This window comes from Nannospalax galili, unplaced genomic scaffold (assembly GCF_000622305.1).
Source record: "Nannospalax galili isolate Female #2095 unplaced genomic scaffold, S.galili_v1.0 scaffold25, whole genome shotgun sequence".
Classification (NCBI taxonomy): domain Eukaryota; kingdom Metazoa; phylum Chordata; class Mammalia; order Rodentia; family Spalacidae; genus Nannospalax; species Nannospalax galili.
The window spans coordinates 496,849-514,692 of record NW_008355642.1 but is presented as its reverse complement, the minus strand read 5'-3'; the positions used below and the strand labels follow the sequence as shown (position 1 = coordinate 514,692).

The 17,844-nt window shown below is 36.8% G+C and overlaps 1 protein-coding gene across 3 annotated transcripts in view; it reads right to left on the bottom strand.

Moving 5' to 3' along the window:
* Dcx (doublecortin) overlaps window positions 1-17,844 on the bottom strand; it is a 93,878-nt gene that overhangs the window by 66,535 nt on the left and 9,499 nt on the right. For all 3 annotated transcript variants that reach the window (XM_008852945.2, XM_008852944.1, XM_008852943.1), the window contains exon 3: window positions 16,303-16,643. In XM_008852945.2, coding sequence (XP_008851167.1) covers window positions 16,303-16,643 — 341 coding nt within the window. The remainder of the gene's footprint in view (window positions 1-16,302; window positions 16,644-17,844) is intronic.

Genomic DNA, 17,844 nt, shown 5'->3' with positions numbered 1-17,844 from the left:
AGAAGACCTAGGTTTGAATCCCAGCACCCTAGGAACCAGACAAGGCTGTCCATTATCTCCGCTTCTCTTTAACATAGTGCTTCAAACTTGCAAGAGCAGTAAGACAAGAGAAGGAAATGGTTGAGCAGGACCTTTGACTTATCTTCACATAGAACTAGTAAAAGAAAGGAGCCATGGGCTCCTCCCAAGTATTTTCTGAGCTAATATGTATCTCTTACAAAATTGGCTGTACATTTTAGGTTTACTGTTGAATTATTACAGTTATACAATATTTTATCTGGGCCAACTGTATAGCCTTAAACACCCAAAAGGAAAGTATAAGCATTAAAAGGATCGGTATATTGCTTTAAGTGTCCATGTGTGTGGGTGCACTTACCTACATGCCGGCAATACACGCATACACATAAAATAAAAAGAGTAAATAAAATTTAAAAAAAAAAGAATTTGTGTTTCTACAGTGCCAGACAGGAGATACCTTCCTTTGCGTTGTTGGCAAGGGTGGCCCAAGAGACCTCCAGACAGTAACCCAGCATAGAACTGGGAAAATGAACAACAGAGCCCAACCTTATCTAAAGGAATATTGGCAACAGCTTGCTGCTAGATGAGGAAGAGCTGATTTTCCTAAAACAAGGAACTATAGGCTAGACTCGGCGAATGGACAAGCACTTGGGAACGGCTGAGAAGAACTGATCTTCCTAAAATAAGGAACTCTAGATAGGCTGACTAGATTCAGCACTGGACAAGCACTGGAGTGAGGCTGGGGGCACTGACAACACAGTGGACAGTAACAGAGGATACAGAGAATATGGGCTCCAGTGGGGGTGGGGGCGACTATGGGAAGGTACCACTGATAACACAGTGGACAGTAACAGGATGACAGAGTATATGGGCTCCAGCGGGTTGGGGGGGGGAACATGGGAGGGTGTCATTGGGATGTGCATATATAGATAAATAAGATAGTTTGGGATGTTCTGTATGAAATACACCAAAAAATCAATAAATAAGAAAAAGTAAGTTATATTTGAGGAAGAAGCATAAAAATTTGCTTCATGTTAATTAGTAGACGTGATAAACATTACCATTGAAATCTACCTGATGACTTTATATCCATACTCAGGTGCCAAAGATCTCAGAAAGTAACCGACTGTGATTAGTAATAATCAGATATATAGAGATTAGAGATGCATGTGCAAACATCTAAGTGTTAGTTGCATTAAAAATGAGTTTTTCTGAATGAAACAGCATATTTTAATAATGAAATTGAGATCTCTTTAAACGTTAAAACCTCATTCAATGTTATGTCTTATAGGGTTTATACTGAATACAACATTGTATAACTGTATTAATTCAACTGTAAACCTAAAAATTTACAGCCAATTTTGAAAGAGACGCATCTTAGCTCTGGAAATTGTTATTGAAAACGTCAACGCTGTTGTAATGAAATGCTTCTTCTAATTATGTGGTTATTAAATAATTTTTAAAAATTTGTGTTTCTAAAAATTTCCCAGGCAATGCTGATAATCTTGGCCCAAGGACATGTTAAGAATCACCACCCTCTTAACCTTCTATGGTTTTTGAATAGCAGCATCATTATCTCCTAGGAACTTTTTGGAAATGCAAAATATTTCATTAAAATTACAGTCTGAAAAGCACTTATAGGAAATGGAGGCTAGTGGCTTGTCAGAATGATTTGGAGAGATTTGAAATTTATGAATTTTCGTGCTCTCCTTTTGGAGATTTGGTTCCCAGATTATTCTAAGTCATAGCCATATTTCAAACTGCTGCTCTAGACTAGTGATACCCCTAACATTTTTATGAAGACTCCTATGCTCAGACAGAGCCACCAAGTTCTCTGAATAGTAAATGGGTTCAGCAGAGAAGTATTTCACTGGAATTTTGAAAAGCATTACACAACTGGATAACAAAACAAGGAAAGGATAAGCTTTCTGGCATCCTCAGTATAACTGATATCAAAACAAAATTTTATGAGTCAAGAAATTTCACATAAATAGGTGGGCATGAAAAAGCCTCATTTGTATTGTGTCATTTTCCCCATAGGAAATCATTCAACAAAATGATCTCTCAAACAATTCACAAATAAAACTCAGCAACATGGAACTAAAGAAGGAAACTAGAAAACTCATTTAAATACCAAGCCTCTTACTTTTGTACAGAAGTATGAATTACAAAGAGTGGATCTAATTAAATAAGGAGTAGATAGAAATAGGAAAACATCTTGAATAGAAATTACTCTAGGTTTCTAGCCTCTGCAAGTTATGGAGACTAAAAACTCAATGCAAGCTAATGAGATAAGGAACCAGGAGCAAGAAAGCTCCCCTCTCCCACAGACAAAAGCATCTCATACTAGTCTAACATTTCCAAACCCCATTCCCCTGTTTCCAAGCATGATTATGCCTCAAATAGACAATATAAACTGAAAATATGCTAACATTGGGTTAAATAACATTCTCTACTATGGATTTGTGTCTTCTTACATTTACAATATGTTTGGCTTCTTCTTAGGGAAAATGTTAAATTTAAGGGCAATATATGTCATTTATTTGTCAGAACACTTCTGACTCAGAGGTATCACGAAAATGTAAAAGAATGCAAGGTTCATCCATAGTTCTTTGATATCATTTAGTGACAGAAGGGATACTTTAATTAGCAATTAATATTTTCTGTTGATATGATAATCCCTCATAAATGAATATTATCTTACTCAGATCATATTTATGGACATTTCGATGTCTAAGGCATTTAGCACTAAAATTTGAAATTTATGGATGTTTGGGTTCTTCTTTTGGATATTTGGTTCCCAGATACTAAGCCACAGCCACATTGTAAAGATTGTTTGCTGTGGCCCTATGAGATAGGCTGAGCAAAGCTTCTGAAGCACACTGAGCTTCAGTTTATTCATCTATAAAATGAGAATGTTGGATTAAAACCTTTGCTTAACATGGACGTGCCTGGGGAGACTTAGAAAATACTGATATTGACACCTGAATTCCAATTCCTGAGATTATGACATAATTTATCTGGAGTCAGACCTGGGTATTTAGCCTTCTAAAAGTTCCCCAAGGATTCTATTGAACAGCCAAAACCAAGACCAACTGGAAAAAATGGGGCTAAAGGTCCCTTCTTACTCTGACATTCTGAGTCTAGATGTCCTTTTATGGATGGGGAAACAGTGGCACAGAGGAGTTAAATGGCTGCCAAAAGTGTAAGACAATGTTAATTCTAAGGAGGATTATAGAAATTAATGTGTGTGTATGTGTGTGTGTGTGTGTGTGTGTATGTTTCTATTTCAAAGTATAGACCTCTCAAGTTTCATCTGGATTACATATGGTCTAAAACTGCACGGTTCATAATCCTGACTTTATCCTATAGAAATATAACTTTCTAAAAATCCTCCACTTTGGGTATTGTCTTCCCTTTGTGAGTTCACTATGCCCTCTTCTCCACTGGAAGACCAGATGAATCAGTCTCCCCTGGCCCTGGCATTCTTTCAGGATGTACTACTCACAAGTCACCCTCTCTCTACCTATTCACTCCTCCGTTCAACACATAGTATACACTGAGTAAACATGCCAGGTTCTAAACACAGTTATAGGTCTTGAGGATGCACCCATGAGCAAAGGCAATTCTTCTGGCCCCAAAATTTATATGCTAGGCTAAAATGTTAAATGCTCTATTTTAATCCTGTAATGTGCCTTCATAACTAGATTCCAAACACCTCAAGGTCAGGCACTTCATCTTCTGTTGCCTACTGAGTGCTTCAAAGTGCTTAGCACAATAATCTGTGTAAGGTACATTGGAACTGTGCTTAATGGTTATGAAGATCTGTCATAGTTCTTGATAATGGAATCTACTCTTATGAATGACATTAATGAGAAAAATTGGGAATTTTGTTTATTCTGTAGTTGCAGATAATTAAAATTGATTTATTATCTGAGATGTTGTGGGTATGGAGTTTTTTCTAGACATTGCTAGGAGGTACATTTAGCTTGTCTATTTCCTATTCTTCTAAACCTGAATTCTGTAGTTAGGGAACTTGAAGTGTATGGGAGATTGATGTATATGTGTAGAATTACTTCATTTTAGAAGGAAGTTTGAGGAAATTGATTTGAAAACAGAGAGGTTGACAGAGTGGCAGTAGTTTGGTCTCTTTGGAAACAGAGAGTCTCCAGGTTCCTCTTTGTCACTATTCCTTCCTGAGCTGCAAAGATCGGCAGATGTTTTCTGTAAAGTACTATTCTTTCAGACTACAGAATGAAAATTTAACTCTTCTGTGGGTCTCTAGCCCTACATATTTCAACTTCACTAGTTTTCCTAATTACATGAGCCAACTCCATAAAATAAAATCTCTGTGTATGTATTCTATTGATTCTGTTCCTCTGTAGAACTCTGATTGACACAGCCCATATAATAAGTGTTTTGGATATGAAGAATAAGTTATGGTTTTCTATTGCTCTGTAGCTAACAATAATGCAGTATAAACATCAAAAGCACTTTGAGTAATTTCGGTACAAAGAAATGACAAATATTTAAGGTGATGGGTATGCTAATTACTCCAGTTTGGCCATTACACAAGGTATACACATATCAAAATATATTTTACATCATAAATACAGACAATAGTGTATCAATAGAATTTTTTTTTGATTCTGGGGTGTCACATGGTCTCTGAAACATATTTTTCTCACTTTCTTTTAAAACCTAGCATTTGCTGACCTCTAAGCTATTGTATTTTGAGTAGTGGAAGATCAAGTTCTTCTATGTATTCCAAAGGGACATTTCTTAGAGACTGCAAACTATAATCAGCCTTAATTCTTTCTAATTATATTTCACTCTGATTACTCTCATTTTATAGTCCCACTAGCTCTACCTTTTTTGTATGAAGACTTCCAGGGTCTGTATCTTTTAAATTTATGATGTGTGTGTTACATATGCAAAACTGGCCACCCTGTATCATTCTGTTCTATTTCATGCTAGGGTTTGACAAGGGCAAGGGCAGTAAGGGCAGTATGGAACAGATGCTGTCATTCTTGAAAGCTATATTCAGCTGGGGGAGGGGATGGGGGAGCATATTGACTTAAATAGATTTAATTTGCTTTGCAAGAAGAGACAGGGAGTGATTGCTGTCTGACCTTATGGTCTCTGTATGGTCTCTGTGGAGCAGCCAAGTCTATGTTCTTCATTGAACTGAACCAGAGCCAGAGCTGTTAAGCTGACTGAGGTGTGTGTGTGTGTGTGTGTGTGTGTGTGTGTGTGTGTGTGTGTGTATTTTTCCCCTACTAAGTTACAAGAGTTACTTTTAAAATTCAGGTATTAGTCCAAGTTCTTGTGTAAAGAGAACCTAAAATCAAATGTGGCTATGTAAAGTAAAACCCCATAAGAACAACCCATCCAAATTCTCACTTTCCATATCACTCCATTCCCAATCTCAACTGGCACCAGCTTCCAGATACTCCTGATTAGTCAATCTTACAACAATGCAGCATTCAGAACTTCATGCCAGGTTGAGTGGCTGAAACAAAGGAAGTTTATGGTTCAAGTTGAGATAAAAGTATCTCCACGAATCACCACTAAATATAGATGTAGGTTAAAATTGGCTCCACCCTCTTCTCGTTGGATAAACTGCACTAATCCATATTATTGCTAATCAACTTCCACTCCACCTTCACAGCTGCCTTCTCCAGGGCTGCAGGATAAATGGCAGAAGTTCCAGCCTGGAAACGAATAATGCCATCATTCATCAGTCCGAGAAGTCTCTTATGGAAGATGCTGAAGAAGCAGATCTCTATTCTCTACTTAAGAGCCCACCAAGACAGAGAAAATGCCAACTAACAATAGCATTTATTATGCTTTGCAAAGTAGGTTAAATAGATTAGAACTGAAGAAAGGGAAAGGTTCTTTTCCTATACCTCAATCATTAATTGGTGCATCCAAGAAACTACCACTCCCTTGGACTGCTTTGTTAGGCATAGAATACTCACTCACTACTTTGTACATGCGAGCTCACAATACCAGCCTACAAACAAGCTAGCTGAGAGCTGATTCTCTATTAGGAACTGTAGTCTCAGTGTCTAGGTTGAGCAATACTTTTATGGAGCAATGAAAAGTATCTGATTTCTTTTTAGAACAGAAACAGAGACTGGGGATGTAGCTTAGTTCATAGAATATTTCCTAGCATGCATGAAGTCCTGGGTTTGATACCCATCCCATAAAAACTCAGTGTAGTGGCACATTCCTGTAATCTTAGCATTCATGAGGTAGAGGCAGGAGGATCAGAAGTTCAAGGTCATCTTTGGCTGTACAGTGAGTTCAGTGCCAGTCAGACATTGCCTGCACGTCTCAAAAACAAAACAAAACAGAAAACTAATATGAATTTACTTTTAGGTTGAAGAAAAATGTTTAAATCCATAAAATTAATATATATTTTCCTTTCTACCAATGCAGTAGTAACCTTTCTAATGCAGGATGGAATTCACAAGGACAAAAGTGAACTATCCCAGAAGATGGAAAATCTAAAGGGTAATATTGCCCACTAGAGAACCGTCATTCAGTCAGTGCAATCTGGAAAACTAGAAATATCAACTCCCAGCAGGTGACAAGTCAAATACTTAACACATTAAGCAATGCATGACTACATCCTCTTTGTGAACAGCAAGAGGAAGTAGAGGCAAATACTGCCAGAGGGAAGCTTTTTATCAAGTCTATAATGTCTTAGGTGAGTAAGACCAGAACTGTTCTGACATATAAATGTTTATATTAGACTTCAGATGAAACAGTCAATACTTAAAGCAAATAGGGGCATAAGTGTGTGTGTGTGTGTGTGTGTGTCTGTGTGTCTGTGTGTCTGTGTGTCTGTGTGAAGACCCAAAGTGACTTCAGGAGGTAATTTTCTCTAGCCCCAAACCTCTTTTAAGGATTATTATCTTGTTCAGCAAACAATTTACACCCCTAGGATTTGCCAAGTTATTGCCTGCTGGAAAAGTCTGGCCTTGGTGCAATATAAAGTATGTAGTGTACATAAATAGTAAGTACCACCTATGGAAGTTAAATCTGATTAGTAAACCTATCTGATTCATCCACCAACACCCTATAGTATAGACTTATGGAAAGAATTCTGGTTTGTACCTAATAAATTTAATGTGAAGTTTTGAAACCTGGCAGTTGATATTGGTATCTATTTACCACTGTAGATAGAGAAACTAAACTTTGATGCCTATGTCCAAAGGATTCTCCTAATATCTTATGACTTTACAGGACTTTTAAAATGGCTTCTAGAAAAATCACCCCTTTTGTTTGCTTTCTCTTTATCCTTCTAGTTTCTTAGCGATTGGTGACCTCAAGTCTTATCCTTCCTATAGGACGGCAGTGTTGCCTCTGTGATTATCAGCATTCTTTCTAAAATAAGTAAGTAAATAAATGAATAAATAAATAATAAAGCCCCCATACTACAGTTCATAATCTCTGTCAAATCAATAGTGCTTGTTTTCTATCCATGCAAGTATTCCTTTGGGTCTTTAAGGTTATTTTTTTCAAGATTCTCTAATTAAAATGGAAATATGTACCTAAAGTAGAGGCCAAGATTCCCCATGTGCATTCTACCACATGGTCACAGATTTTTCTTAAAAAAATAAGCTTTGTTGTTCAAAATAGTTTGAGGAATGCTGACCCTGACAAAAATCAAGCAGGTTTCTTTGTCAAGGTCTTCTGTGAGTCTTTTCATAAGAAAAAAATATACTTTTCATTAAAAAGAATATATGTTACTCTATTTGACATTCTACTCTACTTGTTTAACATTCTGTTCAAGCACTGTTGCATGTAACATAATTTGGGAAATATGCTCTAAATTGATAGGTGCTTATTTTATGCTGAAAATTAAGTTTTTAGAGGCTTACTAATGAAATCCGTATGTTGAAGTCAAGGCTCTGAGAAAAATCAGAACCAGGAAGAGTTTCATACACCCAAGAATGGATCATTAAGTGATAATATAGAACAAGAGCACTGTCTCACAAAAGGCTGGCTTTGTAAAGTGAACATGTGACATGATTTATGTAAAAAAGTTACTTCAGCAACTAACTCCACGTAACAAAAGAGCAGGAAGAAAAACAATGGAACAGTGGACAGGCAAGTTTTGATAGATCTGGAACATGAGGTGTTATAAAGAATCTTCAGGATTCTTACAATCTGACTCAATCATGGCATATCTGCCAAGTTACTTCTGAGGTAATTGCTGAGGGACACCTTTACCTTTCTTTGTACTCAACAGGAAAGTTTTTCTGTTAGTCACAATAATGACCATTCTAATTACCTGGATTTGATTAATTTGTAGTCTTCAATGTTTTACAGAAACACAATGACACAGATGCCTATGCCTGACCCAGAACTATTTAGCCAGTTTGGTGGTGCATGCCTTTAGTCCCAGCACTTGGCAGGCAAAGGTAAGTGGATCTCTTTGAGATCGAGGCCAGCCTGGTCTACATAATGACTTTAAGGCCAACTGGGGCCTGAGGAAGACCCTGTCTCAAACAACAAAAACAAAAACTAAAACAATACAAAACAAAACAAAACAACCAACCAAACAAAAGTATTCTCTTGGCCTCTCTGGGCACATCTTCATTTGGTTTGTGATGGTGCTCTTTTAACAATCTGGATCTCTCCTTTCATCCATTCCTTTAGAGCAAATCCAGATGAGGGGCCTTTCCTGAGGCAACTTCTAACATGTATACTTGATGAACTCATCTACTTTACCTGGTTTTAGCTATTGTATGTGAATTACTTTTATAAAGTATATTTTTACTGAATCTTACCTATTGTATGCAGATTACTTTTATAAAATATATTTTACTGAATTTTTGTGGATCTCATACAATACCTCTTAATCATATCTAGCCCCTCTTCCCTAGCTGCACCACCCATAGCCCACCCACAGGACTTCACGCATTTTGTCATACATGCCAAGGCCTATCGAGTCAAGTCTGTGTACCCAAATGTCCCTCAGTGTGATTTCATTCACTGGAGCCTGTTCAGCCCATCCAGCATCACTCCCTTAAAGATGATCAACTCTCCCTCACCCAGCAGTGATCAACTGCCAATAGTTCCTCACAGATTACTATTAAATTTGCATCCCCAGCCCAGACCTCTCTCCTGAACTCCACTTCTATATTCTTTACCTACATGTAACAGAGCACTCCCAAACTCCATATATCTAAATTCCATTGCTTTCCCTGGATTTTTACTACCTCACTGAATGGTCCCACCATTCCACTACACTTCAGAGGCATAAATCTTTCTCCTTTACCTGTTATCCCCTCAATGATGTATAATTTCCTGTCATTGAATTATCAGTATGATGAGATGTCACCATGTTATGTTACATGGCAAAACATCTTTTGATACAATTAAAATTATTAATCAATTTTCATTGCATCAAACAAACAGGAAATAATTAAGGTAAGGGAAGAAAATAACAAATGGAAACAAAAATATATAGAAAGAGTCAGTAAAACAACTAGCTGGTTTTTTTTTTTTTGAAAAGATAAAGTAGATGGACAAACTGTTAGGCAAACTAACTTAGGAAAGACTGCTTGGTTCTGAGTGGAAATCCCAGGAGTTTGTAGTATGGAGGGGGGAATTGTCATTAATTTCTTACATCTTAATTTATTAAGCTCTATTTTTTACTATTAAAAGAGGCTTAGGCAATCTCACTGATATATGGCCTACAGGTGATTTACTGTTCTTTAGCACCTATATGGAAGCTCCTTTGTCATATTAACTTACAGCCACAAATCAAGTTAGGGGCAATGATAAGCAACCTCCCTCTTGGAGAATATTTTTTAACATATTTAATTAGCATTGGCTTCTTGGGGGTATAAGATAATTAAGATCGTTTGAGATTTTCTGTATGAAATACACAAAAAATCAATAAAAACAAATTTTAAGAAGGAAATATAAGGTATGCATCAAAGAAGAAATAAAACCCATCAAATTCTGAAAAATGAGAAGTAACATGATTACATTAAAAGGCTGTATCTGTTGGAAAATTTGGAAAGGAAGTGAATGACAAATTCATAGTATAGGAACAGTGACAAATTCCACATTATTGTTGAATCTTGAGAGTACAGTTTTGTCAGTAAATAATACTCAAAAATTATAATAGACATATAGAATTTTGAATTTATACTCCAAGATAAAATTACATATCTTCAGTACTTTATTATAAATTACATTCAGTATTGCATATTACATTTAGTATTACATATTTTAATGTAGTATTATATCACTTTAGTTATTACACACCTTTCTATTTCTTTTTTTAACTTCCCAGAATGTGGTTTTTATCTCTAGAAGTTCAATTAAAGCATAGGTGAAAGCATAGTGGGGCTGTAGAAGAGGAATAGAAAAATCATGGAAAACCTCTTGGTATCTGGTAATCAGGGAGGTCCAACACCAAGGCCTGGATGCCCAGAGCCAGCTGTGGACTGAGAATCACAGCTGGGCCTCAGGGGAGGTGGGAAGTCAATTCCAGAGAATCAGTCCTCCCAAGACCAGAATCTGCAGGTAACAGAGATCTCCCTTGTTTGGGGCATAATTTGTGGCCATGTGGCCTTTTGTACTGAGACCAGTGTTAAATAACAGGGCCATAACACCAGGAGGAGAGAGGTTTGAGACAAGTGGAGGCTAAGAAATATAACCAAGAGCAGATGCAACTAGAGGGGTGAGAGATAACGGAGAGAAGAAAAACTTTCCTCCAAGATTTGATATGTTGGAGTTGGAGACATGGCACTGGCTACTCTTGCAGAGAACCCAGGTTCAATTCTTAGCACCCATATGGAGGCTAACAACCATCCATAACTCCACTTCCAGGGGATGCAACACTATCTTCTGACATCTGTGGGTATTGCACAACATGGGTGCATATGCATATGCATGCAAGCAGTACACTCATACACATAAAAGAAAGATAAGATATATTTTTTAAAAGGTATGGCATGTCCACCCTGGGAAACTCTTCATTTCCAAGGTTAAATCCAATCTATATTCTTGTGTTTTCTGAAATTGCCTTTTGTGCATTCAGCACTTACCTATTTTGGATGATAAGATGAAAGGTCAAGTCTTCCTTAGAATATTGAGTAGGCGTTCAAACAACATTTGTTCTGTAATCACCCTATGAATATCAAATATTTCCTCAATGGTTGCTGGGAAGGTGAGAGCCAATGTCTTTCGGAGATGGGGCTCTCAGTGGACCCAGTGGATGGACCCATGCTGAAGGGCATTTAAAGACACAAATCAGACTCTATACACACACACATACATATATACAGTTGGGCGGGACAGGGCACAGTATGGGGAGGTGTAGATAGCAGAGGGGATCTAAATACCATCAAAGTATATTGTATGAAAATCATAAAAATTCAATAAAAAATAAAACTAAAAAACAAAAAGAAAATAAGAAAGCACATGTTTTCTCTCTGTTGGAAAACATAAAGAGCCTACAAATATCAAGAAGAAAGGAAATCAAGTACATACCCATGAAAGGGACATTCTATATATGTTTTCAAATTTCTACTAAGATGAAAAGAAAGAAAATAAATTTTTTAGAAATATATTTCCTTCAAACTCCTACTCAAGAGATAAAATCTTTTGGTCAGTCTTGGAGTCTGTTTAACTATCTCCTGTTATACTGAGACTTAGAATCTCTGGTCTAAGTATTCAGTATTAGAAAGATGCTAGCATAAATAGGAAATGAATTTATTCATTTGAAAATTGGCCTAACAATGGGAACAGAAATGGTAAAGGCCATATTTAGGCCTTAGGCACGCATCTTGAGGCAATAATGTAGTTTCATCTTGCTCAGATCCTGGGTGTGGATCTGAATCTCAAGATGCCAATCAGAGTATCATGAAAATGGGTATTATGAAGATATGAAGACCAGCTACACTCTGGCATATGATGGCAACTGCAAGTCCATTATTAGCGCTCCATACTTGTAACAGAAACATCACGTTCTCTGCTGCTTTGAGATGTTGTGACAAGACCAGCTACCCTATTTAACCACTGCCACCAAGTAAATAAAAACATTATTTTTCAGTTTTTGTGTTTCTTTGGTCTTTAAATATTAGGGTCAATGTGTGGCTTGAGTGTGGAAATTAATATTCAGGTAATTTTGTGAAAACGTTGCAAATATTCCAGTAACCAAAAAATCAAATGAACAATCTCACCTGAGCATGTACTAAGATGTGTCATCAGCCAACCCTCCACTGTGTCTTGCTTGTCCTCTTAGAATGCCATTTCAGCTCCTGAGAGCAACCAGGCCACTACCGACAAACACTCCTTATTCTGCTAGCAATTTATCAAGGAAAGGAAAAAGTTTTGACCACATAGTTCTAGTTTTCCCATCTACACACATTATCTCAGAGGCAAGGAGAGATGGAGAAATCAATTTTCCATGCTAGCAAAATACAAGACCCTCAAAGAATAAAAACTCCAAAGGCACATCTGAACAAAGATACAAAAAGGAGAACTATGAACACAGAATGCTTGTCAGTCAATGTAAGCCAGTCAACTAAATTAATTTTACATAACCAGCTAGGGTCTTTGAGTTGATCATTATTTTGAGGAAGAGGACAAAACACTTGATTTGATTGATCTTGTGTCCTGTAAGAAGTCAAGCTATGACCTTGATTTCATAAACAAAATGTTCCTTAGCAAATAGTTTTGGCCATTTTTTGTAAACCTTTCCAACTGAGTACCTGGTGTCACTTGAAACTAAAGAGAAGCATTGGAATTTCACCCACACAAGTTAAAGCTATTACAATACAGATTGTATATATAGTAGTGAGAATACTCAGTAATAGCCAAAGTGACTGACAGGTGGTAATATGAGAGCTGTTATACTGAAGTGGAAAGTGAGATGAGCTCAAAAATTTTGAGTTCAGTATCAACCTTCATTATACTCAGGACCTATTTTAGATTAGTAGATTGGTCTATGCATTTCCAAATTTTTATTATTTAACATGAAAATTGTGAATGTCAAAGAAAGGTATATAATTTATAGTATTTTACATCCCTATGGCACCCTTTTCTGAAGAGCTTTTGGGTTGGGGAGATGAAGATAATCTTTTTTAGAATATGCTTTGGGAAACTGTTTTAAATGTCTTCTCTCAATGACTTCCAAGTAAAATGTCAGCTTCCTGGGATGGAATATGTACTCTTTTGGAAATTTCCTATCTCTGTTGATAGATCTAAGGATATATCAGGATAATTTCAAGAAGAGAGCATCTCAGAATGTCTACCCCCAGACCATGGAAGAGTCTCTATGCCAGTTCATTCAACTACCATTTATTAAATATAATGCACCAGGAGCTGAACATTAATACTGTTTTTTTTAAAGACTTCACTTACTATGCCTAGTAGAAGCAGAAGTTTGCGAAGCTAAAAATAACATTTGAGCTGACAATGATAGTGCACCTGTAATCCAAGTACCTGGGAGATGGAAGCAAGAGAATCAGGAGTTCAAGGTCTTCCAAGGCAATATAATGAGTTTAAGGCCAGCCTGCACTACGTGAGCCCTTGCTTCAAACAAGCAAAAGCATTTCAACCTGACTGTAAAAAATGACTTCCTAATGATAGAGTGAACATAAGGAAACATTTTAACAAAGAGGACCTATTTATACAGAGGAATGTGCCTTAATAGGCATTACCTACTACCCACTCCATTGAGCAACACTCCCTTGCATTTCTGTACATACACACCATTATCATATCGTGGTATTTTGTAGCATGTTCCCTAAAGAAATGGGAACTGATATTTGAAGACATTGGAGAGAGATTTCCATTCTGCATGGCCTGTTGAAAGTGAAAAATCGATTCATCGTTGGACAGATATTTGCTTACCTAAGAGTTGTATCATCCTTTTACACGTGTATCAGGAGCAGTCACCAAAGGCCAAGGAATTGTCCATCTTCACAAAATATTGAAACTCATAATAAGACATAAAGTAGGGGAAGAGCACTAATGTTTATTAAGAGAATGCAAATATGGAGGGTTGTTTTTATTGTGTGGTGTGTGTGTGTGTGTGTGTGTGTGTGTGTGTTTGTGGTGTATATGTGTGATAAATGTGAGCATCAGTATCCATGACTGTTTAGTGACCAGAAGAGGGCATCAGGTGTGTCTTGCTCTATCAGTATCTTGACTTATTCCCTTGAGACAGAGTCCCTCAGTGAACATGAGTTAGGTTGAAAACCAGCAAGCCTCCAAGATCTTCCTGTCTCTGATTCCCCACCCCATCACACTACATTGGCATTACAGGCATTTCAAGTCTCATGTTTATACAAAAAGTGCTCTCACCCACTGAGTCATATCCCTATCCTATAAATGTGTTTTAATTTAAAGTGTCTTCACAAGGTTTTGACAATAATTCTGTGAACATAGGAAAGGCAGGTGTAGTGAGTCCCTTTGTTGGAAAGAGGAGTATGAGGTCCAGTGTGGTTAAGTAATTAGTCCAAAGTGACATAGTAAACAGCAATATCAAAACTAGAAACTGAATCTTCTTAATCCCAATATTATGTCTTATATTTTTCCATTATTGTTTTCAGAGCTCTAAGAAAAAGGAAAGTAGAATTGTGCCTAAAATAAGAGAGATCTTTCTAAATAGCATAATTGGTGAATACCAGACAAGGTTTTCTTAGGAAACTATGATAGAGGATATCCTTGCCTTAGTTGGCAGTTGAAACCATATAGTTTCTAAAGTTACTCCCTACTCTGAGATCTAATGGTTCTAAAATTCTTAGGTCCTATTTTTCTGAGATGTGCTTTTGACAATTAATCCTGTTCCTGAGCAGCTTGTGATTATTATATCCATGGTATTCAAAGACCAAATTCTTAGACGGATGTTTAGAAATTTGAACTTTTTCCATCATCATAAACATACCCATTGTTTTGTTACAAGTTTTTTAGAACCCATGTCTCTAAGTACCTTGGATCATAAAACAACGAGGAGTAGAGAAAGCCACAAATTTATCAAAATTGTGAGGAATATAATATACAAGTGACTTTCTATGAAGTGTGAAATCGTGGAGCATGCATTATAAATTAACCGTTATGGAAGGACGTATACTTCCATATTTAAACACTTATCAATCATTCTGATGTAAATGAATCTACATATTTAGAGACTCTATTATTGTTCAAACAACAAGGGTACTATAAAAGGTAGAATTATGAACTGATGCTAATCTACACTTGTCTTTTAGAAGGGAGACCAATATCATCTTTTGAATTAGAAGAACAAGCTAATGTTCCAATTCCCTTGGAACATTTTTCTTCCATATTTACAGATCCCCATGCTCTAGAGAATGGTGCATCTGTCCAATGGAGATGCCTGGCTACATTCTTTCCCAGATATTAATATAGGTGGTACTTTAGTAGTGTAACCAATGACATGAAGAACCTGATTTGGAGGGGAACAGATGGTAGCATCTTTCTTGGGCTAATTTTAGGATCCTGGAATAGTTCTTTTCTAGCACAAACCATCAGTGGAACCAAATTAAAAGAGCTATGTCACATGGAGAAGGAAGAGAAAAAAATTATATATGTAGCTTAGTGTAAGAAAAGGACAATGAACCAGAGGTTTCAGTGTTTTCCCCTTATTTGCTGTCTTTCATCCTACGTGCAGGTAATTTAAACTTCCTTTCCTCAGAATGGTTGGAGAATACGAACATGAGGGTGTCTTTATAAAATGAGTGTGCAGCCAGGCATGGTAGCAGACAACTTTAATCTCAGCACTTGTGAGGCAAAAGCAGGCAGATCTCTGTGAGACTGAGGCCAGCCTGGTCTACTTAGTGAGTTGCAGGCTGACTGAGGCTACATAATGAATCCCTGTCTCAAATAAACAAAGATAAACAAACAAAAATTTTAAAAATGAGTACACAAACAATATGCATCTAATAGTGAAAGTTGAATTATGTAGTAGATAAATTCATATGAATTTATAAGATCTTGTTTCTATAACATTTGTTTTCTTAGCAAGTAAAGAAGTAGAGGCTAACTATGTAGAGGCATAACCACTATGGCTGATAAATCAAAAGTAGATTTAATTTCAAGGCGTCCAATTCCTAGTCCGCTGTTTTGCCTGTTGAAAATATCTTTTCTCCATATGAGATATAGAATATCAGTTAAAGATGATGGGATGTGCAGGGGGAGCCTTACCTCCATGAATAATGGCTTAGATATGAAATGATCATGTAAAGATTTAGAAAAACAAGAAAAGTACTTTGAAAAGGTACTTACTTGTTTTCCATCAAGAGTGTAGAGTTTTTTGACGACTCCAGTTTCCAGTTTGATTGCTTCAGTAATATCAGTGAGGACCTGTTCAAAGGAGTGTGCTGTCTTCTTGTTAAGAAGAACACGCACAGCCTTCCGAGGCTTCACACCGCTGCGGATGATGGTCACTAACTTGGGACGCACAAAGTCTTTATTCTCTCTTGCCTGGGCACTGTTGCTGCTAGCCAGGGACTGGGGGGCTTTCATATTGGCAGATGTCTTTACATTGACAGACCAATTTGGGTTGACATTCTTGGTATATTCAACCTTTTTAAAGAAGTTGTCTGAAGAACAAACGTAACTTTCCCCTAGGGGAAGAAAGAAGTGATTAGGTGATTAATTCAATAGTAGATATGCAGACACAAATCAAGGTACTATACACTGATGTTGAAATAAGGCTTTTGGAGAAATGATAATAATTCCCACCCTGACATCCAGTTCCTAAATGGACCATCTAACAATTTGATGCTTTCAAATTCAAAAGTAATCAGCTAAACATTCTTCTATATAATGGCATTGCTTGTTGAAGAACCATGTAAATCTAAGGGTTATAAGAACATCAAACACTGCTAGGTTTAATTTAACAAGTCGGGTTCTCATGCTTAATATGATTTTATTGGAGTTTAATTTTTTTTTAATTTCTGTGTTGTTTGTTAACTTCCAAGCACTACTGAAGCATTTTTAACCTGTGTCTGTCTCCTGGCTTTCCTGTGCTATTTTTGTACATATAGCATCATCTTTTTGTTATATTAGAAACCAAAGAAAACTTTCAAAGTTGATTCATTTTTATTTCTAGTTGAAGTGTATCAAACAACCCTACATAATGGGCATACAATACACACTTGGGAAAAACCAGGCCATCTTTTGCACAACTATTGAGCAAAATGACAGGATATTAAAATTTGGTGTGTGTGTATGTATATGTGTATGCACACTTACATGTGTGTTGAAAGTCTTAATGTCTAAATGTGTATATAAGTGGGTGCACTACTATTACATATTCCACCCCAGATGGAGAAAGTATCTAAAGAAACTATGTACACTTATGTATCATATGCACACACACACACACACACACACACACACACAGAGCATGCTTTGTGTTTGGCAGTCTAGCTTTTGCTTGGAAAATATTATTTCCTATTTTTACTATCTCCTTGTGTCTTTCTCTGTTCTCCTAAATATGTTTTTCGAGCCATCTTCATCCATTGCTTCCTTTGGCTGCCACAAGCAATGAGGTAGAGATGTGAAACTATATTATGCAGTCTGATTAATGGGGATCTAGTATAACTTTTACATTTCCTGTCAGCTAGAGGAAATGACTAATACAGTGGTAGAATTTCAGAGCCCCGTGGCAAAAGGAGGACATTGGACACCTGGAACTAGAAACTAAGAAAAGAAGAGAGGTAGGCTCAGCCTGGGGGAGAGTATTTTGAAAAAGTTGAATTTGCTGAGTGAAACACATTAGTCTCAGTGTATCAAAAATGGTCATGTAGAGGTTGATCTGCA